Here is a 25,874-nt window from a genome sequence, read left to right as displayed (position 1 = left end):
CTTTCCAGCCACTCATCTCCCAGCCTGTAGCTCTGCTTGGGGTTGTTGCGCCCCAGGTGCAGGACCCGGCACTTGGCCATGTTGAATGTCATACGGTTGGCCTCAGCCCATCGGTCCAGCCTATCCAGATTGGCTTGATGATTCATATTTGTGTGCATAGGTACTTCGCTACCTCTCTCTGTACATGTAAAGAGGAGTGAAAGAAAAAAAAAACTCTTCTGTCTCTCCTAGGATTATGGTGTACAATATAGGGAGATAAGTAATCAGTCTAGAGTGCTTTTTGTAACCATTTTGGCATTTGTATTTAAACTATCACAAAAATTATCCATTCTAGAAAGGGATATGGGGAAACTGGGGAGGAAAGATAATTAGTTTTCCCTCTCCAGTAATTGAGTGAGGCAGGAATGTTCTTGTTTTACATTTCTTTCCACATTATTTCCTGTTCCCCTCTGTGCTCGTCATTGGAGCAAAGAAGATGAGTTACAGGATAGAGAGGTGATCTTTATACATAGTATTTGAGAATTGGAAAGAAAAGGGTGCAGTCATTCATTCACTGTTCCCTAGGCAAACTTACCAGTCAAATCTAGGGTAAGTACAATCAGACATAGTAGCTAATGATATAGGATATACAGCATCTTCTGTGAAGTAGGTTAATGGAAAGTGATCATATGGCTTATTAGCCAGACTTAATTATTTTGTATGTTTAATATTTATATAAATGTTCCTTTAAAAAAATGCTGGGAGATAGCTAATCTGCATTGAAAGTTATTTCTGATGATTTTTACTGAAGGTCTATGTAGGCATTAAGCCTAATACTTATCTTAAGGAAAAAAAAGTATCAGAAAACGTAAAGTATTTGGAGATTTACTTCCAAAACGATCCATTATTTGTGTATGTCTTGGTGATCCTGGCAACTCAGCAAGAAAATAAGGAGTTAGTTTGTCTTTTTTGCCACTGAGCTTGTCTTACTTGTATTGCAGTCTGATTTTGTTCATAGTACTATTCAAATTAATGTAGGTTTTGAGTTATATTGGGAATGTCTAATAAAAGATAAGCTGCAGTATCTTGTTTATTAAAAACAAACTCAAGTATACTGCTCCACTGTTTTGCAGTTATTTTTATGAATGTACTGTAATTGGATTTTGCATTTATTATTAAAATGATTGCAGTGTGACTCTTCGGTGTGTAGTTCATTAAAAATGGAGATTTAAATACAAAATTTAGCTTCTTAAGAGATTTCTTTAGTTAAATTAAGAATTCCCATGGAAAAGGAAATTAAGCCATATATCTACTAGCGAATTAAATTTTATATAAAAATTGAAAAATAATCCCTAAATAATACTGATACATATTGATAATTAGCAAATGGTAGCTTCAGATAGTTCCACATTAACATTCGAGATTCAAGATCATCCAGTGTGAATTTGAGTGTGATTTAATATAGTAAAAGGGATTATAGCCTCTAGATCTCTAATTCTGTTCGCAGTTCCTCCATAATTCATCACAACAGCTTTCCACACCAGTGAAAAAAGGGAGGTTGCGTTTTCCATTTTTACGGATTTATGTCATCAAAGGAACATTCATACAAAATGTAAAAGAAACTTCAGTGTTCAAATTACAAGGTGTTTAATCTTACTGAAAAGGCAGATAGGGCAACAGTACAAATTTTGCCTGAGGGCTCTGCAAAGTTTTTCCTTTTGGTTTATTTGGTGTAAGTGATAATACAGAATAGATGACTGTGAAAAGTTAGTCCAGTGAAGAGTATTAGCCAGATTCTTCATTAATTGAACTTTGGTTGCTCTTAAGAGTTGCCAAAATGATGAGTTTGGCTGTGACAAATTGAATTTTTGGACACCGAGGGAGCTGAGGCTGCAGACTTCAGCTATGAAAGTAGACATAGGTCTTCACAATTAAATCAGTGGCAAGGCCTAATTGCAGTTGATCTTAATTATTTTTAACAAAGCAGATTGTCTTAATAAATGCTTTGTATTGGCTCAGTAAGGACAACTAAATGTAAAATTCTACCTTCTATTTGATTTTCAAAGCATTCCAAGGGCCTTAACTATTATTGATCAGATCACACCCTTAGATGCAAGTAGTTGATATCTACTGCCTCACTTTCTACACACGTTTTTGGAGATGGAATATATCACTTAATTCAAGGCAGTGCATTGCAGAGTACTGTGGAGAGAAGGGAATGAAGTTTTGGTTATCTACATCTCATAACTATATTATTTTTCTGAGATTGCCATGTGATTGTTTTCATCCATGCATGGCTTAATTTTTTTAATGGTTTGAATTTCATGCAGCTCACCGTATCAGTTCTGGAAGACTGAACAAACCTTTTAGAAACATGTAATAGTGAATTTCTAGGCTGTGGTTGCTTAGACTGTTTTCAGGCAGATTTTTTTTATCGTACGATTCTTAAGTTTTATGATGAGATTTTTTTTTCAGAGTTAATTAAGGAGCTTAACATCCAATTTTATTAATGTGATAGAAATTGTCACAAAAGACTTCTAAACATCTTAGCATATCTCAGCCTAATAATTTCTCTTGATTCTGTGTTGATAAATTTTAAGTGCAAGCAGTGGTATTTGAGCAATCATATTTATATATTTATTTTTTTCCTCTGTAGGGCACCGTGGACCATTATATAATAGGAGTAATGATTCTCTCAGAACTGACTCAGGAAATGAATCTAGTAAGCATGCTTTTTTGTTTTTTCTTTCTGCAAGGGATGTATGTATTACCAATGCAGCAGTGTGTCACATGTGTCTGCCTTTCATAAAAATGTTAGGAGAAACACTGCTTAGACATAAACTGATTAACACCCCTTCTACCCTCTACCAAAATATATAGAGAGAGATTCGTAATGTGCAGACTGTACCTGTACCAGATATGTGCCGTATCTGCTACAGGGTAGTGTTTCTCATCCCTGTCACTAGAACTAGTAAAGAGAATTGAATAATCAACTCTTTTAAATTTATTTCTGCTAATGATCCTGTTTTGTGATCTTGACCTGAGGGAGTGCTTCAGACCTTTCCGTCCAGAGAGTGGCAACCTTGAAGGGGAAATAGAAGCAGGCACTTTAGGAAGCTGCCAAGTTCTATCTTTACTGTTGGACTGTGGTGTTTTTTTTCTTTTCTAGTGTAAAATAATTTACCTGCTAAATGCACATATCATTTAGTTTTAGCAGAGCAGGGAGCATTGTTGATTATGTTGTAACTTTTCTTAGGTTGATTATTCAAGACCTTCAGCAAAACATCGTAAAATAGCTACCTCATTCCGTGACACCTCTTTAAAGGACATACTGATGCTTGCGTGCTCTCTTTTAAAAGAGGTGAGGCTCTTTACAGTTAAATTTAAATCGTTGTCTTCATAATTGTTCCAGTTTGAATCACCAATATTTTCCGAGTCACTGAATTCTGTACTTTAGTGGATTATGTGGCACCCAATTAAGGTCAAGACCAAACAATATTCAAAGATAAAAATTTTAGTCTTCTTCCCTTCCTCTGTCTCTCTTGCTCTTGCTCTCTCAGTGTTTCTGTCTGTGCTACCTCCCTCTCTCTCTTTATACCTTGCCATAAAAGATGAACTATCTAAATTCTGAGTGATGTTTCAATGTTTTCCCTTCCTTCATTTTCAGTGTTTTCTTTAATTTAATTTTATCTTTGTTTGCTGGGCCTACCATCTCGATATTTGCTGAAAGAATTATTTATTGAACTATGAGCCACCAAGAAGAAAGACAATTCTCCATCTTGTGGTATGGCTTAAGGTGGTTTCCTCCTTTGCTAGTTCCCTCATCTTCTCTGTAACATTTGAGATAATTGAAGGTTCAGCCTTCTCAGAGCCTAGACAGGAGGCTCTGAGAAGCCTATATATATTGTTATATATAACAATTAAATAAAGGGTAAGCCCTTGCTTCTGAAGAGGGATTGTTCTGCTAATTTACAGGGCTGTTCTAAATCTGTGTTGGAATTCCACGTTAATGGAGAAATCAAATATTTAAAAGATGAATTAAATATTTTTGGAAGAATGTGTAATCTTACTAGATATACTAAACCCCATTACACACGAAGATAATAAATGTGTTTATGAGACCTTCCTAGCTTTATTCAAGTTCAGCTGGTCTACAGGTATTTTTTCAGTCTTTCATATGTTGCAAGGTTTGTCAGATTCACATCACACAGATATCTGGACAGATGTGTACGAAAATTTTAATTGGCATTTTTGTAATGCCAACTTCAGTATAGGAAGCCAATTTTAGAAATACTTATCAGCATCTATAGTACACTGAAAAATACACTCAACTGCTAATTATGGAGTCACTAAAATAATTCCAACCTATTGCATGCAAGAGTATGAAAGTTAGGAGAGGATTGGTAGCAAAACAGGTAATTTTCATTCCTATCATCTGAATTTTAAAACTTTTTTGTTGATAAACTTTAGAAATGTGATTTGAATATAAATAGGGAGCAGATGATCTAGATAAAAAGTTGTTGCATTTACTTAATTTTATGTTTTTAAAACAAAATTATGATAATTTTCTTTTTTAATGTTCAAGAACTGCATCAGTGACTAATGAATTGGAGGCTTCTTTTTAGTGCCTTTATATTGTGCTTGTAATTTTGAGGCAGTAACTTTCTTTAAGATAAAATGTTACTTAAATCGTTGTAAGTACAGAAGCAGATCAGTAAAAAGGTGTTCTTACAGTATGCTCAGCATAGATTTCCAAATCCCAAGAGCTCATTTTGCTTACAAAATACGTTTTTATTCTGACACTACAGCGGTTATAATGCAATGGAGACCGACAGCTGTGTTCATGCAGAAGTTGTAAATAGCTATATTCAGATTACATACAGACTATTCATTTTGTTTGTTTTTTTTATTTGTTTTGTTTGTTTTTTTTCTTTTAATGTGGGGTTTTCCTAGACATACCAAAGGAATTAGCAGCGTGGACAATCCCAGGCATTGAACTAAAACAACCACCACCAACAAAAACCCACAGTTGTTGCAATAATTCTTAGCCATATGATATACATGACATATACACCATGCTGGTCTGAAGTAACTGAAAAACATGAAATATTACCGTTTAATTTTTGCAATGAACATTAACAGTATTTTACCAGGCTGTATCAATGACATGCTGCATTTTGCCTATAAGTACTTTATATCAAAGAGTTATTTCACTAGTCTTTTAAAAAATATTTATAAGGCCTGGAGTTTTAGCTTGATGTGGATGATATCTCTTAGCTGGTAATAATTTTTCCCTGCGTCTATAAGGAGGACTGTATGTTTTATAGTTGAAGGATGTAGTTTTTTTTTAGTATGTGTTCTCTTGCTGTGAACTTTGAAGTTTTATGTCCAAACAATTTCCTTTTCAAAATTGTTTATAAAACATGTTCTGTGCAGGTGACCTGACAAAATGTTTTTTCTCCTTAGCTCTTGGCAAAACCTTTAACCATACAGGACCGACAGCAAGAAAGTCTAGCAATGCATCTTCTGAAGCTTGTGTTAAACTGTCTTAATTTTGATTTCATTGGAAATTCAGCTGATGAATCTGCAGATGACCTATGCACCGTGCAGATTCCAACAAACTGGAGAACAAGTAAGAAAGGATCATAACTGTTAGTAGTCCGAAGCATTCTACACTCACTGTTTAACTACTTTTGTCACAGTACTTGCAAATATAAAATCCTTTTTTATGTGGAGTAGAGTTTTTTGCTGGTGAGTTATTGGGAAACCTCTTCTGCTATTTCTCTCACACTTTTCCTATTGTTATCTTTACAGACAGAGATAATGAATGTGGTCTATAACATAGGTATTCACAGTAAATCAAATTACTCTAACTAGACACACTGAACCCTATTCTCATCCCTGAGATAAGAACACCTTGAAGAGGTACAGCATTTATAGCATGTCTGCTTTCTTTCCTCTTCTTCCTGATAAGAAAACCGTGTGTGTGTGTTTATTTGTTTATTTAAGTCTGCTTGTTTTCTTTAGAATGTGAATTTGTTAATGAAGGCAGCAGAAGGGCTGCATCTTGGTTCTTGGGCTCTAGAGTTTTGACTTCCTGGACTTGCACAGTGCAGATGGCAGTGTAGCATAAATACATGCAAGCTAGCTTTAATGAAATTACCTTGGGTAATGGAAGCAGTATATACCAGCAGTATGGAGTTCCTTGTAGACTAATTTATCCTGCTTCTTGGCAAAATAATTTAGCCAGCTTGGAAGTCTGTTACTTCTAACTAAAGCAGCTACACAGATTCATTTAACCAAGATTGGAGTTTAAACCTGGCTTACTTAGAGTCATGGAATCATAGAATATCCTGAGTTGGAAGGGACCCTCAAGGATCATTGGGTCCAACTCCTGGCTTCACACAGGACTACCTATAAATTAAACCATGTCCGAGAGCCTTGTCCAAACATTTCTTGACCTCTAGCAGGCTCGGTGAGGTGACCACTGCCCTGGGGAGCCTGTCCCAGTGCCCAACCACCCTCTCAGTGCAAAACCTTTCCCTGACCCCCAGCCTGACCCTCCCCTGTCCCAGCTCCATGCTGTTCCCTCGGGTCCTGTCGCTGTCCCCAGAGAGCAGAGCTCAGCGCCTGCCCCTCCGCTCCCCTCGTGAGGGAGCTGCAGGCTGCCATGAGGCCTCCCCTCGGCCTGCTCTGCTCTGGGCTGAACAAACCAAGGGACCTCAGCCTCATACATCTTGCCCTCCAGACCTTTCACCATCTTTGTTGCCCTACTTGAATAAAATGGCACTGTAGTGTTTGATACTGCTTTTGATTTCAACTGTATTATTCTTCATCAGTTTCCATGAGTAACTTCATTCTTTCTCCCCTAATATACGGAAGCCTCTAATTACAGTGTGAGGTATATCAAAGGATACGGCAAGTGGGGGAATACTGATGAAAGTCTGAATTTGCCCAAGTGATAGTAATTTACCAAGACAACCTGGAGAGGAGAAGAGGAGAGGTTTTTCTAAGATTTTAGTTTAGATGCTTTAAATTCTCCATGGAGGGATCTCCTTTTCTTCATTAAACTCTAAGAGTGTGTTAGGAAATTAACATTTTTTATGTTACATTATTTTACACAAGTCTCCATAAAAATAATGTTTATAAATTGAACAACTTTGAAAGGTTTCATGATTTGTGGGATTATATGATTATGAATTATCAGTGAATTTTTTCTACCCTGTTGTTGCTTCTTCATGAAGAAGAGTATTGCTATAGTTCATTTGATGTGCTTCCATGGTGAATGGATAACAGAGTCTTTAAAGTATTTTCTGTTTATGTGCCTATAGACTCTAGGGTAGTCTGGGGATCTTTAAGGACTTGCCTTTGCTTACATATACACTAACCTAATTCTTATTATCTGGTACCTGTCATAGTGTCCTACTGTAGTAACCTGAAGAAATCAGTTACCTATGTCTATTACAGAATAGCATTCTGTAGACAACATACAGAGTATTGTAATCTGCAGTTTAAGGAAGGTGTTCTTTATGAGCTATAAAATAGATGTGATAAAAAGAGAATAGTGTTATAATGTACAATGGGCTGATTAATGCATCTATCCATAGTTTATTCTCAACTACAGTGATATCTCATTCTTGGGTGTTGTGTATTTTTTTGTTGTTAAAAAGGAGATAATTCTGTTGAAATAAAGATACATAATTATTGCTGGCAGAATGTGGTAAAACCAACTTATCTTTTTCCTTAGTTTTCCTGGAGCCAGGGACCTTGGACCTGTTTTTTGATTTGTATCATTCCCTTCCACCAATGCTGTCTCAGTTAGTAAGTGACACAGTGATTTACACTCAAATAATGATGGTAAATAGTGTTTTTTTTTACGTCTGTACTTTCTCCAGAAGACCCTGTTTCATTCTGTGTATTAGCATATTATGAGTCCCACAACTATTAACTCACTGGTTCAGTGCCCAGTCACAATGTCTTCTCTTCAGCCTTAGTTTTCATTTCTGAATCTGAAAGCATTCAAACCCTTCCAGTTTCAGTACTACTATGCCACACAGAAAGTATCCTACTAATTACTTTGAAGTCATAAGCTGTTGTAAACGAGAATTTTAAAACTGAGCCATAGTTATGTACAATGATCTTACAGACATTGCTGGAAAAATAATCTCCAGTCACTGAACGTAATACAGACATAAGTAGATTGGATTGCTCCAAGCAATAAGAGATCATTATTCTGAAAATTTAATTTTTTTAATCTTACAGTTGTTTTATTCTTTAGGCACTTTCTTGTTTAGTTCAGTTTGCTTCTACGAGGAGATCTTTATTCAGCAATCCAGAACGTGCCAAGTATCTTGGCAATCTAATCAAAGGAGTGAAACAAATACTTGAAAATCCACAGGTATCTATCTTTTTATTTTTGATTATGTTTATTGGAAATGCTGAAACAGATGTGGATTTGTTTTTCCAGTCACAATTGTCATTAATTTATTGAATCTATTAAAACCACTCTCAGCCAGCCATCTGTTTGTTTTGATTTCCTATTCAAAACAAAGAGGGAAAAAAAGAAACTATGTAAATAAAGTTGTCAGCTGATCAGCCATAGTGTTGTGAAATTTCTACTAGATTAAGCTGTTAACTTCTAAACATTTGCTTCTTCAAATTTAGGGTTTATCTGATCCGGGTACTTACCATGAATTCTGTCGTTTTTTGGCTCGGCTAAAGACAAATTATCAACTGGGAGAGCTAGTAATGGTGAAAGATTACCCAGAAGTTATCCGTCTCATAGCAAATTTTACTATTACTAGCTTACAGGTAAGGGTGTATACTGAAGTTTTCTGTTTTCTTCAACTCTCGAAAGACAGAGTGTCAGTCCTGGTTCTCTGCATTGGTGTGGCTTTTTTTTTTTTTCAGGACTTGGTAAAGCTTGCCTTTACATAAAAATGTATTTTCATAGTGGTGTAACTTATAAATTCTTTGCAGCTGATTCCCACTCTTCCTGTGGAGTTTTGTTATGGGAGCAGATTTAAAGAAAGACAATGGAAATAGGTCATAGACATTAATCCTCAAGCTTTAGTCTTTACTGTCAAAAAAATCCAACAAACTAGACCCTCTGTCCAACCCTAAAATGCTCACACCTGTGCTCCCATTTAACCTTTGAAATGCCTACACTGACTAGATTCCTGGAATTCTGCTTTTGCATCTATATATCTCGATGTATCACACACATAAATGTATACAAACATACACACAGTTGTTTATATGCTGAGCTACTGAGTTGGATTCAGAAGCTAGGTGGAATGGTATTCAAATTTTTGAGGGCTATACATGAGAAAGACAGAGGGAGGACATGATCGTGAAAGACAGGGTCGAGATTCTCAGTGTTAAAAAGAAAAAATTAAGAGATTTATTTTTGAAACGCATCAAGCAAAATGCATGCTCACTGAGTAATACTGCAATTGCTATTTTTACATTTCCTCCAGAGTCTTTCTCTAATCTTCAGAACAGCAGTAGCAGATAACCACCTTTAGGAGAAGATTTTGGCCTCCGAATTCCTGAATGACAATTTGCAGCTCTATAAACTTGGAAGAAAAGAGAAAGTTGAGATGCATTTCTGTACTTTACATTCCCTACTGGGTCGCTCTAGACAGTTCCCTACTCAATGGTTAGGATTTTTGAATGGCCCTTTTACAGCAATTAAATCTCACCATGTACCAAGGATCTAGGCCTCACTCTGAGCTTCCTGTTGTGGATTTCACCTGAGGGAGGTGGGAGACCCTGCAAGTACCATGCTGCAATTACTATGTAGTCTGTGATGTGTGCCATTATATATTTCAGTTCTGACTGGGTTCTTCAATAGTTGTGTGAATGAATAAGACTGCTAAAGATAAAAACATTGAGTTTCACAACTAAAATTTCACACTGGGATGCTTTAACAGAAGTGTGTTTTGTTTTCTTATAGCACTGGGAGTTTGCTCCAAACAGTGTTCATTATTTGCTAACTCTGTGGCAAAGAATGGTGGCATCTGTACCTTTTGTGAAAACGGCAGAACCCCACCTCTTAGACACATACGCACCTGAGATAACAAAAGCTTATATTACTTCTAGACTGGATTGTGTTCCTGTAGTTATAAGGTAAACTCGTAATTGCAGTTTTTTAATAGAGAATGTTATGTTTTCTGATTTATTGGTGTATTGTATTTTGGTTATGTTTAAAATCTATGTACACAATACTGCAGTGATTTCTTTAGATTATCTTAATTGGTGGATACTGTTTTATTCCTTTTGCCTATTATTTGTGCCAAAATCAACTGTAAGTTCTAGTTGGTTTTCTTCTCAAAGTCCTTGTATTTTGAAAAAGCCTTTCCTTTCTTTCTTTTTTTGAAGACTATCTAAATTAACTCTTTCACCTGTGACCTGTTTATGTGTACTGCTACATAAGTCACTTTCTAGGCCTGTGGAGTGTAAAGTAATGAGGGAAAGCAGAAGAAACTCCATGCATAGGAAAGCGTCAGGCCAAGTAGAACAAGCTCGAGTGGCAAGATTGAAATTGTCTAACTTAATGTCTTAGCTCATATCTGTTTCTATACGTTAAGCGTATCATATAATCCACACTATAATAAAACAAATAAATAATAAAAAAGTGTCTAGATTGCTGAAAGGATTTAGTTTTCTCTGAGGGCTTTTATGAATTCCTACTACAGAGATATTGTGTCAGACTGCAGGACTGCAGAACAAGCCACATCTGCTTTTCCTTCTCAGTTTTCAGTTGCTGAAATGATGTCATTTATTCTGTTTGTGTGAGGAAGTACATTTAGCTTCACCATTGTTATCCTTTTGTCTCAGCTTAGCCAAAATCTTCTGTCTGCAATTTATGTCACCTGTCATCTCACTTCTTAGTGACAAAGCTATAGTTGGTGTTACTTGCCTGAGGTTATCACCATAGTTGTGTTAAAGGCTGACTTCCTAATGGTTCAAAATTGTGAGCTTCCACTGTTCCAGTGCTAGGACATGGAAGAGCAAGCAACTTATTGCATGTACAGTTAGTTTTATCTGGTCTTTTCTCAACCAGACTAAACTTCTTTGGCATTTTAAAGTTATCTTCTCGGTTCTGCTTTTCTGTGATGTATTCTCAAGGTGAAACTTCTTGGCTCAGCTTTCTCCCCTACTGAGTGGTGTGCTCCATATCGGCTTTCAGACATGAAGCAGTCAGGTCTGAGCTTCTGGATTGCACCATCTTGCATGAGCAGCTCCATCAAAGTATGTTACTGTCTTCAACAGCACTGAAAGTTCAGTTTCTTTCAGTTTGGCACTGACAAGGGATTCTTCTGGATGTTCTTGTTACTTGGTTCTTTGGAGGAGTAAACTTTCTAATCTGAAAAAAGCCAACAGGAAAAAAGACAAGGAGAATACTGATCTTAGACCAGTTTGTGTCGTTCATAAAGCAGTCTTAATAATTCTGTGTGTAACCATTCTCAGCTGTAAGTAATTTGTTTATCTTCCTAGTATTGTCATACTCTCTTCTGTGATTAAGGTCCTCTGTTGTGGTATTTCTGTAGACAGTAATATCTAGTCCACACTTTAATGTCAAATGTCTAGGCCATTCTTGAGAAACATGGGACATCTGGGAGCTGATTCCACAAGACTCCTTCTCTTTGCTCAAAGGACATTAACTGGTATCTTTGCAAACAAGTCCTGTTTTCTGGAATGACCGTTTTCTGTACACACCAGTATGGTTGAAAACATTACCCCGTGTTCAGGGGCCATCCAGCTGGTCCTTAAGACAGAGAAGGATTCTCAGCTGTTTTACATCTTTCAGTGTTTGGGTATTAGCACTGGGGCACATTAATCCATGTGTATGCAGAGGGGACCAGTCTGAATAAGTCTGGTGGGTGCTAGATCAAAGAAAAGATACCTCCATCCTCATTATGACTTAACATTTTAATATCAAGGAGACACATCTTATTGGAAAGAAGTAGTTCCCAACTACTGAAACGTTGTGAATGTGAAAATGTGAGACGTTGCAAGGTCAGTGAGTTCATTAACTTCACAGCCTTTATACTTGTAAAGTGTTGCCTAAGTATTGAGATTTCAGCTTTTTTGTTTGTTTTTGTTTGTTTTTAAGATACAGTGTAGATCTTTATTTTCACAGCCTGCGTGACTGATTTTCTCTTGAGCGCTGTGTTCACCCTGCAAAGTCACGCTTACATTCCTTTATGTGAAGATGGGATCCAACAATCATAGAATGGTTTGGGCTGAAGAGACATTAGAGATCATCTTGTTCCAACCCCTCTGCCACAGGCAGGGACACCTCACATTAAATCAGGTTGCTCAAAGCCGCATCCAACCTGGCCTTGAACACTTCCAGGGATGGGGAACCCACAGCTTCTCTGGGCAGCCTGTTCCAGTGCCTCACTGCCCTCTGAGTGAAGAATTTCTTCCTTACATCTCTTCTAAGTCTACCGTCTTTTAGTTAAAGCTGTTACCCCTTGTCCTGTCACTACACTGCTTGACAAGGAGTCCCTCCTCAGCTTTCCTGGAGCCCTCCCTTAGATACTGGAAGGCAGTTGTAAGGTCTTCCTGGAGCCTTCTCTTCTCCAGGCTGAACAACTCCAGCTCCCTCAACGTGTTTACATAGGAGAGGTGCTCCAACCCCTTGATCATCTTCGTGGCCTCCTCTGGGCTCATTCTGATACATCCATGTCCTTGTGCTGGGGCCCCAGAGCTGAACGCAGGGCTCCAGGTGGGGTCTCATGAGAGCAGAGGGGCAGAATCCCCTCCCTAACCCTGCTGGCCACACTGCTTTTAGTGCAGCCCAGGGTACGGGGGGGCTTTCTGGACTGCAAGCGCACACTGCTGGCTCAGGTCGAGCTTCTCATCCACCAACACCCCCAGGTCCTTCTCAGGGCTGCTCTCAATCCATTCTCGGCCCAGCCTGTGTCTGTGCTTGGCATTGCCCCGGCCCAGCTGCAGGACCTTGCACTTGGCCTTGCTGAACCCCATGAGGTTCACACAGGCCCACTCTCAGGCCTGCCCAGGTCCCTCTGGCTGGCATCCCTTCCCTCGTGCATGCTGACTGCACTGCACAGCTCGGTGTCATTGGCAAATGTGCTGAGTGTGCACTCAATTGTACTGTCCATGTCACCAACAAAGATGTTAAACAGCGCCAGTCCCAGATGCTTTATCTATATCCAGTAGAGCATTTCTGAAGACTACAAAAGAGTAACTTTCTAATGAATAAACCTTTCTTACTGTGATTTGTGTAAAGAGTATAGGTACACTTTAGGGCAAGAACTATTGGTCTTTTTGTTCCAGGCATTCTGTAGGGTCACAGCTTGCTTGCGGCAGAACCTGTAATAAAGCAGCTGCATGGAACTTTACTGAAGCTTGCTCCTTGGCTTTGGTATCATGGTCTTGTGCTTAATTTGATGAATATGCAAAATCCATTTCTGCCATGTATTCCATTCTTTCCCATCATCATCCTCTGAAAAATGTGCTGCTTGTTAGTATTCAGACAGGCACAGAAGACCTCAGGTCTTCAGGATTTACCTTTCTGTGTTTATACTGCCAGTTTCATCTCCTCTCTGCCTTGTAGTTCTTTGCATTTTGAACTATACATTAAGAGGAAGGTGCAAATAGAATATTGTTGTGGTGTAGATGTGTATGGGTGTGTATATAAAGCAAATGAGATCTTGTGTCTGTCTGCTGTGTGTGCCAGCTGCGAAGGTTTTCACAGATAGTTCAGCAGTTGGGTGACAGTGGTGCAAGGTCTGGATGGGAAAGCAAAGAATCAGCTTTCAAGCAATAGCAGCTAAGTGGTTACTTTTTGTCTCTATTCCAGAGATGGTTTAGAAGATCCACTGGATGATACAGCAACAGTTTTCCAACAACTGGAGCAACTGTGCACAGTTAGCAGGTGTGAATATGAAAAGACCTGTACACTTCTTGTACAGTTGTTTGACCAAAATGCACAAAACTACCAAAAACTATTGCACTCTTCTAGTAGGAATCCATTAGAAATCACAGTCCAGGAAGGTTAGTATTTAATTTAATTTTTAGACTGTGTTTTATGTGCTAATAAAAATATCCTTGCATATGAAGCAGCAGTAATCATATGGCAGATGTCCCTACATCTTTTTTGGAACGAGAAATTCATGTTCCAAGTAACCTTGCACCACATTTCCACCGGTTGTCTTTATGTTAAATAGATGTATTGGCAGTTGATGTGTTTAATATCTTGTTACATCTTTAGAATATAGACATGAGAGCTGTAAAAACTTTTAATTTCTGAAAATCAACATTTTAGTGCCCCAGGTGCCCTCATGGGAACCAGCTGCAACTTGATGAACAGTTTTTGAAACTGAAGATCTTAACTTCTGTTCTTTTTGCATTTATCCTTCTGTGAACTAAAGTTACTTAAAAATCCCTTAATTTACTTTAAATAGCTCTGATTTTTGAGAAACTCGAGTATTTTATTGTAGTGGAAGTTGTAAAAATAAGTAGCACTTCTAACATTTTTTCATGCCTATTTTGGTCCGCTGTGTGTCACTTAAATTGTCTTTATAACTACTGGATCTTTCCTAATATAGTTATCTTATGGCTGTGGCATCTTTACATGGATAAGTGGTGTTGTTTTGAGAAGGTGAGACAGGTTACTGCACAATACAGCTGTTTCTCTGCATGCTGTTAAATGTGATTTATTTTGCTGTTCTTCTGTTGACAATCTGAATATACAGATTTTCTTCTGTGTAGGAGCTCGTTTTTCACTAGTTTATGTAAAACCTCCTACTTAACTGATTTTATGTATATCCCTTTCTTCCATGTCTCTAGCAACTTTGTGGGAGAACTTTCACTGAATAACCTGGTTTTATTGACTAGCTGCAGTCTGAATTTATACTCTATTACCCAGTAAGGGGGGGCAAAAGGAAGGAATTGGTTGGAATCTCTCAGTATCGGAGCTCTGGAGACTCTGCCTTTATGCATTAGAAAACGTTTGACGCAGTTTAAATTTTGTTTCTTTGCTGCAAACTAAACATTTGTGCTCATAATGAATGATAACTGCTACATCCTCTAGATATACTTGGTTAAATTCAGATGTTTAATGGCTTTTAATGTTGCAAAATATGTTAATATAATATTAAGATCCCATTTTATTATACCGACTTGTACTTGGTATCGGTAGTGATGTGGTCATGGTTTACTAAAACAATAATCGCCAAGAAATGGGTCATTAACAGTAGTTAATGATTACTTGTGATCTATGGTAATGACTGATTTCTTTGGGATTATTGCTGTTATAAACCATAATTACAGATTATTACTGCAATAATTATTTTCTGAAAGAAAAGACATCCTCTGTCTAAGTAGCTGCAAAAGCAAATGCATTGAAAATTTTAAACAGTGAAAGTCTAAAAGAGGGAAGGAAGTTATATCTTTTAATTGGTATTGTGCTAAGAGAGGAGGGAACAGTGATGCATCAGAAAATCATCAAGTGTCATCGTATAATTACACGTGAGCTACTGCAATTTGTAAAACAGAAGACAGGATTTTATTTATAAAGAAGTTATTGGCCAAAGTGATTGTTCTGCTCTTTAAACTAGCCAGCACCACTTCATAGTTGCTTTTTGATACCATCTCCAAATGGCCATTCTTTGGCAGCTGTTAATGCTAAATTCATGTGAGTACCAATTGTTCTCTTAGTTCGGCTCCTCAGTCTTTAGCTAGTGATGATGCTAGTCTCCGTGTGCTAAATTAACAGTTGTTGGTACTGCAGTCTGTGGTGTGTCTGATGAGGTTTTTCTTGGAACTGTTGTCCTGTTGGTGATGAAGCAAAGGTCTTGATATCAACAGGCAAATATGTTTGTTGTAGGACAGTATCAACTGCCCCTTCAGATTATTATTATTTGCAAATGGAACAGCAACAATGTATGAAGATATTCAGAAGTCTTCCTCGTTTAGAAGTCTAATCTCAAAAGTCAACATTTGTTCCTTGTCACAGTGTTTTCTGCTTCAGAACTCATTGAATACCTATTTGTGTGGAAATATTTTAAAATAGGACTGAGATTTAAGATAAACCTGAATACTTCCCAATACTTGTCTTGAAATCATCTGCATGTTATTCCATGTTCTTCATTATCATTTAGTTTAGATTTGATCATACCATCTTTGTTTTGTAGTGGCTTTTTTCCTACCTACAGAACTTATATGTGTAGAATACACTGTCCTATATACCTGTGACAGAAACAGGATGTCTTAGTTTTGTAGTATATGTAAATATATGTAATAAACCAGATTCAGGCCGTAACGATGCTGGAACATCTCAGAACTATTAATGATTCCTAATTTAAGGAGCTTAGGACTTAGCGCATTCATTTTTATCTCATTTCTGGGGTTTTGCATTCTGCAATGCAAAACCTGAAGAAATTGAGTGCCATTTAATGTTATGTGAATGGAGAGTAGGTTGATTATCAGAGAATGTGAAACAAACATGATGTAAAACCTCCAAGATTTTGGCAAATGCTCTGCATGTAGCAGTCCCCATATATGCATAGAAATACTCAAAATAGAATGTTTTAAAGTTGTAATGAGACCACATTTGCTTATCTGTAGTCTTTTCTTTATGTTAAACTTCAAAATGTGTTCTGAAGACACTTCATTCATCTGTGTGTACTGGCTTCACTCTTGTAAGTTATGCTGTCATCACTGGGTAAAATCCTAGTAATGAGGGTAAGACATCTTCTAGCTTATGTAAATCTCCCAGTTATTGCAAACCCTTGTTTGTAACTTGATTTAACTTGCATGGAAGCTGTTTCGTTTTACTTGTCTTCACTGTTGTTATTTTCAATTTCAATTGAATTTATTACAAAGTACTTTTTGCCAAATGAAGGTGGAGTCTAAAAGTGGCTTTACTGTTCTGTAGTCTCCGTGTGTTTTAGGTGAGGAAGGAACCTTTAGGGGAATCCTGCAGTTTGCGCAGGTCTATATGCTACGTTGGTATTTGAGTCTTAGTTCTGACACTACTTTAGGAGAAATACTGCATCTTTGCTGAGAGACTATACCATTACTTACTGGATTCACAGCTTAGAAAGCTGAGGCAGGAATCTGCATGGCTCGATTAGGTATTGGTAGGTCAAAGATGAAAGGTATTACACCATAATGTGCCAAAGAGGTTAAAATAATCCAGGTTTGCAGTGGGGTGGTGAGTGTCTAGCAGAGAGAGGCCAAACTGATTCTGAGTTCAGTGTTTGTAAACTTGAGTTCCGTATTTTATAAAGCTGGATTTCAGTATTTAAAAGTCTGCACAAAATACATGAGATACAAATAACTCCTTGAGTTTGCAGGAGCTAAGCTTTACAGACATGACCCTTACATTGTACTGTACCCTTAAGGTACCCTGCTGGGATCCATTGGTGCTTTAGTGGAAACTGACAACTAAATAATCTGCAAGATAAGAAGGAATGATGACATAGCTTGAAATGTATGACCTCTGTCTTTCAAACTTTTTTAGGAAACAGCCCACTGAGACTTCCAAAACTAATGGTGGTTTACAGATTCTCTTCTTGAAGAATATGTCTGACTTAGAAAAAAAAATCTTTTGTGCAAACTGTTTTTCAATTTCAAAATTGGAGTTATTAGTTGAATATCACAATAAATTCTTTATTTGAAATACAAATAAGAAACTAAGCAAACTGTAGAAAGTCTCAACCAGTTCCTAATGCCATGAGCAGATGCTATTGCACCACTGTAGATACAAGTGTTCTATCCTGTGAAATAATTTGTAGCAGGCAAGTGAAGATACTGGATTAATTGCATGTCTAATCCTTACCAGGCTGGGTTTGCTTAATTTCTATTTTGACTTAGGTCTTCGGCGTTTTGTTTATAAATGCATCCAGTTTAGCAGGCTGTTCTAGTTGATCTGTCAGTTCTCTTCAGAACTTTTTGTTAATTAATTTGTCTGGATAGGTTTTAAATCAGTGGAAGGGAGAAACTTAACCGTTTTCTTGACAGTATTCCACAGTCTGATACCTCATAAAAGTGCTGATACCTTACGGAAGTGTATTGTGCTAGCATAATGGTTTATCATCAGTAACTGTTCTTTTTTTCTTTTTAACATTAGGGCGTCTGGCATGGCTTGTCTATTTTGTGGGTACTTTTGTGGGGGGACGATTGACATACACTAGTACTGATGAACATGATGCCATGGATGGAGAATTGTCCTGTCGGTAAGTGTTGCTGATTATTTTTTTTTGGTGATGTTTCAGTATCAGCTGATATTTTGTCCAGTTTTTAGATGGTGGGTGTTCAAGGACTGTATGACTTTCTGTGGACTGAGACCGTTACAATTGCCTTCATCTTCCCTCTGTCATCATCCTGAGTAATGAAGACGTCATTAAGGCCATCATTTCAAAATGATGCTTCAGAGAAATGGAAGAGGTTTAAAGGCAAATACATCTCTTACTACTATAAACAGTGTTTAGATATGCCTGGGTAGCTAACTGTTCTCATTTTTGTGCTGTGCTTGTACACAAACATTTATTGTAATTGTGAGGTATGGTTATTTATTATTTTCTGCACTATTTCCTCATGTTAATGAGGAGTCTTGCAAGTGAAGGAGTGCAAAGGAACTGCTGGTCAACCACTGAAAACTTGGGCTAACTTTAATACTAGAATTTGGAATAAAAAATGAGGCTCTGGATTTAAAAAATGTGGGTGCTGTAGTCCCCATCATGCAAACTTTAATGTAAGGCGTGTGCTAGGGATTACTGTAAATTACATATATTCTTTGAGGTAAACACCACGAATGTACCAAACACTTCCTTAATCCTTGTTTATGCCCAGAAGCATGTGAAAAAGGGCATGCATCTTTGATCCTGGTATTTACATCCACTAGCTAATACATGAAAAAGGGCACACAGTTTAGAATTGGATAAAAAGCTTTACATTTTCTCCTTTGCTTCTTGCCTTCCTAATCTACCCTGGGGCTGTGTGGTGTTAGCAGTCTTCTACTATGTTTTTATTAATAGTGAGAGGTTTTAATATACAGGCTTAGAGATGAAGTAGCTGTTGACTTCTAATCGAGTTACTATATATTTCAGCATTGGGAAAAGGTGAGAATAATTTTATGACTTAAAAAAAATAAATTAAAAAAGCTGAAATACTCTTAGCTGATAAAAGCTGAAGTCAATTCTTTGAAATCAGTCCTAGTAAGGAGACATGTACTGTGTAAGGATTTCGATCAGAAAATACATGTTTGTCCTGATGTTTTAAGAGAGACTGAAGTAGGAAGAATTGATGCAGACAGTGTGTTACATACTGCATGTATAAATTTATTTCTAAATACAATACAAAATTCAGCTTCCAGGGAACTTGAACATCTCTTGTCTAGCATTTGCAGTTTGTGACCTGTGCTTCTCAATATTTTTCTTTCAGCTTGGAATTAATGATCTAAGAAATTAAATATTTTACAAACTCTCCACAGAATAACGTATGCATCTGAGAAAATTTAAGCGACAAAGTAATTAGAAAAGCATTATGTTTATGTTTATATTTAATAGTGGTCAATTAGCATAATTAGCATCTAAACAGAACACAATCCTAGAAGATACTTAGGCAAACAAAAAGTGGGTGATGGTTTCCTAAAGAAATTAGCTGTTACAATATCATTTAACCTGAGAGTTTTTCCTGAAAATTTCTTTTTTCTGTCATTAAAGAGTTTTTCAGCTCATATCTTTGATGGATGCCCAGTTACCACAGTCTAGTAATGAAAAAGTAGAACTGGCAATTCTGTGGTTCTTGGATCAGTTTCGCAAGACCTATGTGGGGGACCAGCTTCAGCACACCTCAAAGGTAAACATTTACTGTAAACCATGCAAATTGAAATAGAAAAGCCTGTGCAGCAATGGACCTGCCAATATATCCTACATTTATAAACTGTGGAGCTTAGCTGGCGGTTGATTGGACAGGTGGATAGGTAGGTAACTTACTGGTGTGATGTTCATCTGAGCAAGCTTCCTTATCATGTATGCTCTTGAGTTTCAGCATGCAAGGAGTTAATATTTTAACAGCTATGTTCATTAAACAATTTTAGGTTACTTTGCATTTCAATTTTTTATTTCAAACATTTAGCTGGGTTCTGCTATATTGTGTTATATTTCACAGCTGGGTACACAAGATTTATTCTTTTAATAGTTCTGTTCTTTTGACAGTTACTCATTTATGTGGTTTCCACTGTATTTCTCTCATTACTTGGCTTTTCTGCATTTTAAATAGGGAAGAGGAAAAAGTAAGATGCATTTTTGAAGAAGCAGCAGTTAATTCACCTTAACTGTAGGGGACAGTCATAATATAGATGTTATAAAGAGAATGTCAGTAAGATGAGATCAATTGATCTTGAGAAAAACCGAGAGAATTGGGTTGGAGCCCCAAGCAAATCTTTAGCAAGAATTGTGACAGTGACTGAGATCTGTTTTTACTTCTGTATTACAGTCCCAATCTCAAGAATTCTTTTATTCCTTCAGGTTTGAACTGTACTTTAACTTTATTGAATGGTTTCTCACTTAAAATTAAAAATAAAGTTTTGCACTATACTGAATTACTTTTTCATAAAAGCAGTGTGTTCCTTTCAATTGTCAGAGCTGATTTGTTGTTTTTAAACATGGTGCAGTGTTGTAATGCTAAGTAACAGAAGGTACAGAGTGCAAATGTACGCATGCTCCTGGTATTTTCACTAGGAAAACTCCTACTGATGGCAATTCAGAGGCAAAGTAGTTGTTATTCTCATCTCTAATTCCCAGATGATTTTGTCATTCTGTCCAGTTTTGATTGGTTTTGAGGGTTTTGATTTAATCTTTTTGTAGTCTGACTGCCTGGGATGCTAACTGTGTGGAGAAGTCAAGTCAATGTATAGCATGCTATAACAGATTGTTAGAGGAGATTGAATACCTAGGCATCACATCCTTCATTAGGCAAGGCTGGAAGAAGAATTGGAGTGTGGGTGAAGCATTGCACACCTGGAGCTCCCTTCTCAAGAGGAAAAACAAAAAAGCAATACTTGATTGTTTGCCAGACACACCAGAGTTCTGTACATACGAATTTACGTGTTTTGAATGACCGTAAGACTACCTCTGTGGCTGCATTGTGTGTGGAAGGTTAAATGCTGAGTAATTATTAAGTTAAATGCTGAGAAAATAATTGAGTAAAATGCTAACTAATGTTTCCATTTGATTTACTGACGAGCACTTAGATCAGAAAGAATTAACTCTTAACTGACATGGGGGAAAACAAGGTTGAATTTAAGAAAACATTTTTTGGTGGTAGTTCTGTTGGTTTTTTCCCCATTCCATAAGTGGACTTGAATCAAACTGGCAATGTATTATGTTCTGTTTTCTGCCTTTGGTTATGATTTGCGTCTTGCATGTGACCGGCCTGGGAAAGTGAAAAATTCGCAAAGATGCATAATAGTTCAAGGGGTGTTTCTAAATAGATCTAGTCTAGCAACTCTGCTTAGTTCATACAAATGCATTTTCAAAATGTGTTTTTTTGCAGTTTGATTACAGTATCTACCAGCATAATTTATTTTGCAGTCAAATTACACTTTCTTTTTTTTGTTTTGCTCTAGTAGGTCTGATAAAACAGCCTCTCATTTGCATTCATAGAATCCTGTGGTTCACATCGCATGATTTTTAACTGATCATACAACAAAAACTGTGTAAATGTTGTGGGGTTTTTGTTTAATTTTTAGTAAAACAAAAAGAGATGTTTGTCTATATTTTATGGCTAAGAAAGCAACAGAAGGCAGCACTTGTATGATGATTCTTCTGGTTTTATCCTGCTGTAACAGCAAGTGTAGCAGCAGATGGCATTCTACCCTCACAGTTGTAAATCCTCTGATACTCTGTCTTGCTGGCAGGTATCTACAAATATGCAATAAAAAGGCTCGCACTTGGAAGCAGAAAAATTAGACGTATATCAAATGACTAAGTTAATACACATTTATATAAATATTCAGGATTGCTTGAGTGGCTTTATTTACAGAATGGGTAATGGAAATTTTGCTTGCTTCAGCCATGTTGAAATAATTTTTAGAAGTATTTCTCTGTTTGATCGTATGCTTGCATACAGAAAAGCACACAATGGTTACAGAAGGTTGAATGAAATTGTAGAACAAGTCATATGAATATATTAATTTTGTTCATTAATTAACTCATTTTTAAATGTGTGCATATTATAAAAGCAAACTCATTATAGAAGGAAAATGGCTAGGTAAATAAATGCTTTCTTACTAAACAGTCCACTGGGGCTTGCCGTCTATGGAAGAATAGAAAAACCTTGGAGATATCTTCTGTGATATTGTAATATCCTTTAGGTACCATTATATTTCCAATACAAAAATAATACATCAAGATACCATCTTTTGAATTAGATAGAGCAGTGAATGAATATATATCTTATATTTATGTTAAATACGAGACAGGATTGTTTGGTACTGTATAGCACTATTGATATTTGTCTGTCTACCAATATATATTTTGTTATAATGCTGATGTAGAATGATCTTTTTGTGGCATATTGCTGATTTAGATGTTGGCAGGGTAGTAGAAAATAAGTTGGCTGGAAAAGCACTTTGTTGTGCTGTATTGAAATTGTAGTTTTAATCTTCTAGTAGTTACCTACAAAACAATGGCAGCTCTGTCATGAGCGTGCCACTGTAAGCCACTAGGATAAGTCGTGTAATACTGCACTGAAATCTGCCTCCTGACATCCAACACATTACTAATTAAAGAAAACATGATTTTGAGCGACTCTTCTTTTGTGATATGATTAACACATGAACAACTGTACAATTATTTATTTACATTTGCAAGTGACACTAGACTGGGAAGAAATATAATCACAAAGGACAGGATTGGGATTCAGAAGGATCTTCGGAAGCTGCAGAAATAGCCTGAAAGTTGAAAACACTGATCAAACGCCACGCTTCGGAATGAAAATTTAGGCTTATGACTAGCAATGGCAAATCTCTGACCGGGCATCATTATTTCACAGAATGCTGTGGAGATGAGTGTTTTCCAGGCAGGGTTACTCAGCAGTATGTGTTGCTTTTGCACAGAAGAAAATCTCTCTTTGTGGATGTACTAGTAGGAGTGTTATGTCAGGAGCTGGAGGTTCTTAACTCAGTTCTGTTTGATTCTGCTGGGGCTTCACCTGCAATGTGTCCAGTTGCGGGCACCATGCCTTTGATAAAAATGTAGACAAATGGGAGAGTATGACAACACTAATAAGTTATATAAATATATCTTCTTATCTGTATAGAACCAGCTGCCTTGGTTTCCTTTAGCAAAGAATTTTGGGGTAGGACACAGATCAAGGATATGAAGGGTTATTTTCTAAATCCTAGTGAATCCTAGTGGATAGATGCTTTCAGTGTCCTCTAAGGGAAAGGTGATGTAGTAGGCTTAATTTCTAGCAAGGAAGACTTCAGGAAAGCTTTTTAATTATATCAATAGCAGGGTGTTGATGAAAGCTACCCAAAATGATTTGGGGACTTTTGATTTAGTCTAGGTGTACTTAATTCATTCTTCCATGAAGAACAGAATAAATGAGAAGTCCTGCTTTGGTCTAATCTCATGTTCTGTGATAAGACTATTATAAATGGCCATGGTAGTGTGCTGTGGCTTAGCTAATAAAGCATGCTTAGGGGGAAAATGAGTCCTCCCGTGTATTGTGCGTTATGTTGATCAACCACTGATACACATTTTTTTCTATTATGTCAGGTTTTTATTTTAGCCCAGTATGTTCCCAGTAATTCATTATAGTCTATTTGAATGGAGAAATAATATGAGTAATAAGGGTGACAGGTATTACAGTATCTTTGAACATGGAGAACCTGCCTCCTTTTCCAACAAGAGAGACGAGCACTGGGAGGGGTCCATAACCTTCCCTAGAGTGGTTGAAACTGCATCTATTGGGAACCCCCTCCTGGGGAGAGGCTGCAGCGGCGGTTCATGGCACCGGGGGTCACGTTTGGTGCTCTGACCAACTGGTAGTGTGCCATTGCCAAGAGCAGATCCAAGCGTAACTTGATGGATAAGCTTTGCTGGTTAATATTTCACAGGAAATTCACCTTATTGAAGATAATTACTAAAATTTCTTAACTTGAAGTTTAGTTTAATGCTAAGGGGTCTGCATAATCTGGAGTCCTGGGTCTAGGAGTCATGACTTCTAGCAGCGCGTCTTTCAGCTTTTTGTATCTGTGCAGCTTATAATAACGTTATTCCAAAGATTGTTCTGGTTGAAGAACTCTTTCAAGGTACAATTAAGAGTTGCTCTTACAGTGTGCTCTTGAAAAATATATACAGAAATAACGTTCTTACTGCTAGTTCCTTTGCATCTTCAGGTTTGGTGTGAATGCTTTCAGATGGTAAAAAATAAAATGTTTAGATTATTATAGTGATTCTACATAACAAATTTGTTTATTATTTGTATAATAAATATTACATAGGCTTTAGAATTAGGGTGTAGAACTGCAGATCATCTCACACTGTTTTTTTTCTTTACATTCTAACAGACTAAGAATTTTATCTTCCTTAATTTTGCACTTGTCATGTGTGCTTTCTACAGCATGTGGCGCTATTTAACTAGATTTATCCCTTTAGTTTACTGTTGCCATTCCTGAAATGTAGAGGTCAAAACTGGAACGTGTGAAAATAACGTTAGTACTAGCAAATGTTTTAGACTGAGCTGTGCTCTTCAGCAGAGCCTGATTACAGATGATTGCTGGAGTTCTGTTTTCAGCTTTTATAAGCAAAGCAGTTTGTTGAAAATCTCACCCATGATACTAATCAGAATAGTTAAGCTTGCAAGTTTGGGGTTTGTTTTGTATGTGAAAAATAACTTACTGGTATTTCTTTAAATAGTTTAAAACTTAAATTTAAATGTATTCAGGTAACATTTTTGCTCCACCACAAAGCAATTATTTTTTTGTTGTTGTTCAGCTCATTCTAATCAAACAGTAGCCCTACTGTGTTTTGAGTATTCTGGAGGTAATTTTAACCTACCAGTTGGCAGTAGTTTGAGGGCTGCCTATAGAAGTGAAGATCACTGGGTGTTCCAGCAAGCCATGCTTTTGCTTTGCTCCAGCCTTAAATAAAAGTGAAAGGGACCCAAGGCAGAAAAGTAGGAGTTATAGTTCTGACTCTTCTACTTCCGGGAAACAACCCCATGTACAGATGAAGAGAGGTGGATGTCGTCATCTTCAGGTGCATCAGATGAGCAATCTGTGGAAACAGGTCTGTTTTTTACACTAGGGCAGGTAAGAGTAAACAAGGACAGGAAAGTGGATTAATGTTTCATAAGGAACCTTTACAAATACAAGCTGAAGCATGATTTTAAAGTAGAATGGGGGATGCAAATAGAATTTCTTGCTCTATCCTGTACTTTTTTTTTTTTTTGCTTATGTGGTTAGTATAAATATGTTACTGGATTAATATTTAGGATCACATCTGGATGTGTTTTTAAAGCTTTTAAATTATAGACTTGACATGTGAGGTAAATCTGCATTATGATTAAAAAAAATATCTGGAGGGTTTAGAATTTAGGCTACAGTGTGTTTAGAGGAGAGGAAAAATATCATTTCCTTGCTATGTTATTTGCAGTAGCTAAAAGCAAAAAACACATGTAACCACGTATCATCTAAGCTCTGAACAGGGGTTTGTCTTCTAATGTGTAACATGTATTCTGTTGACTTATGTTAGTTTGCTATTTCTTCAGTATATGTATATTTGATTACATTGCCTGCAGCCACAGAAGCATGACCTAGCCAAAAAAAGAAAAAAGAAAAAAAAAGAAAAAGCCACCAAACAACAAGAAAAAAAAATAAACCAAAACCAAAAAAAATCATC

General features: G+C 36.9%; 1 protein-coding gene across 6 annotated transcripts in view; it reads left to right on the top strand.

Annotated features, from left to right (window-relative positions):
- The window catches only part of RANBP17 (RAN binding protein 17), a 159,972-nt gene that overhangs the window by 9,312 nt on the left and 124,786 nt on the right, over positions 1 to 25,874 (top strand). For 4 of the 6 annotated variants that reach the window (XM_080554758.1, XM_080554761.1, XM_080554756.1 and 1 more), the window contains exons 5-14: positions 2,636 to 2,701; positions 3,236 to 3,340; positions 5,446 to 5,611; positions 7,727 to 7,836; positions 8,258 to 8,377; positions 8,644 to 8,790; positions 9,938 to 10,110; positions 13,817 to 14,010; positions 18,092 to 18,197; positions 19,686 to 19,821. In XM_080554758.1, the coding sequence (XP_080410884.1) occupies positions 2,636 to 2,701; positions 3,236 to 3,340; positions 5,446 to 5,611; positions 7,727 to 7,836; positions 8,258 to 8,377; positions 8,644 to 8,790; positions 9,938 to 10,110; positions 13,817 to 14,010; positions 18,092 to 18,197; positions 19,686 to 19,821 (1,323 nt within the window). The remainder of the gene's footprint in view (positions 1 to 2,635; positions 2,702 to 3,235; positions 3,341 to 5,445; positions 5,612 to 7,726; positions 7,837 to 8,257; positions 8,378 to 8,643; positions 8,791 to 9,937; positions 10,111 to 13,816; positions 14,011 to 18,091; positions 18,198 to 19,685; positions 19,822 to 25,874) is intronic. The other 2 variants (XM_080554759.1, XM_080554757.1) reach the window with 1 other exon arrangement.

This window comes from Anser brachyrhynchus (genome assembly GCF_964034855.1).
Source record: "Anser brachyrhynchus genome assembly, chromosome: 14".
In the NCBI taxonomy this organism is placed as follows: Eukaryota; Metazoa; Chordata; class Aves; order Anseriformes; family Anatidae; genus Anser; species Anser brachyrhynchus.
Note: the sequence above shows the minus strand (reverse complement) of the source record. Positions and strands in the feature narration are given on the sequence as shown.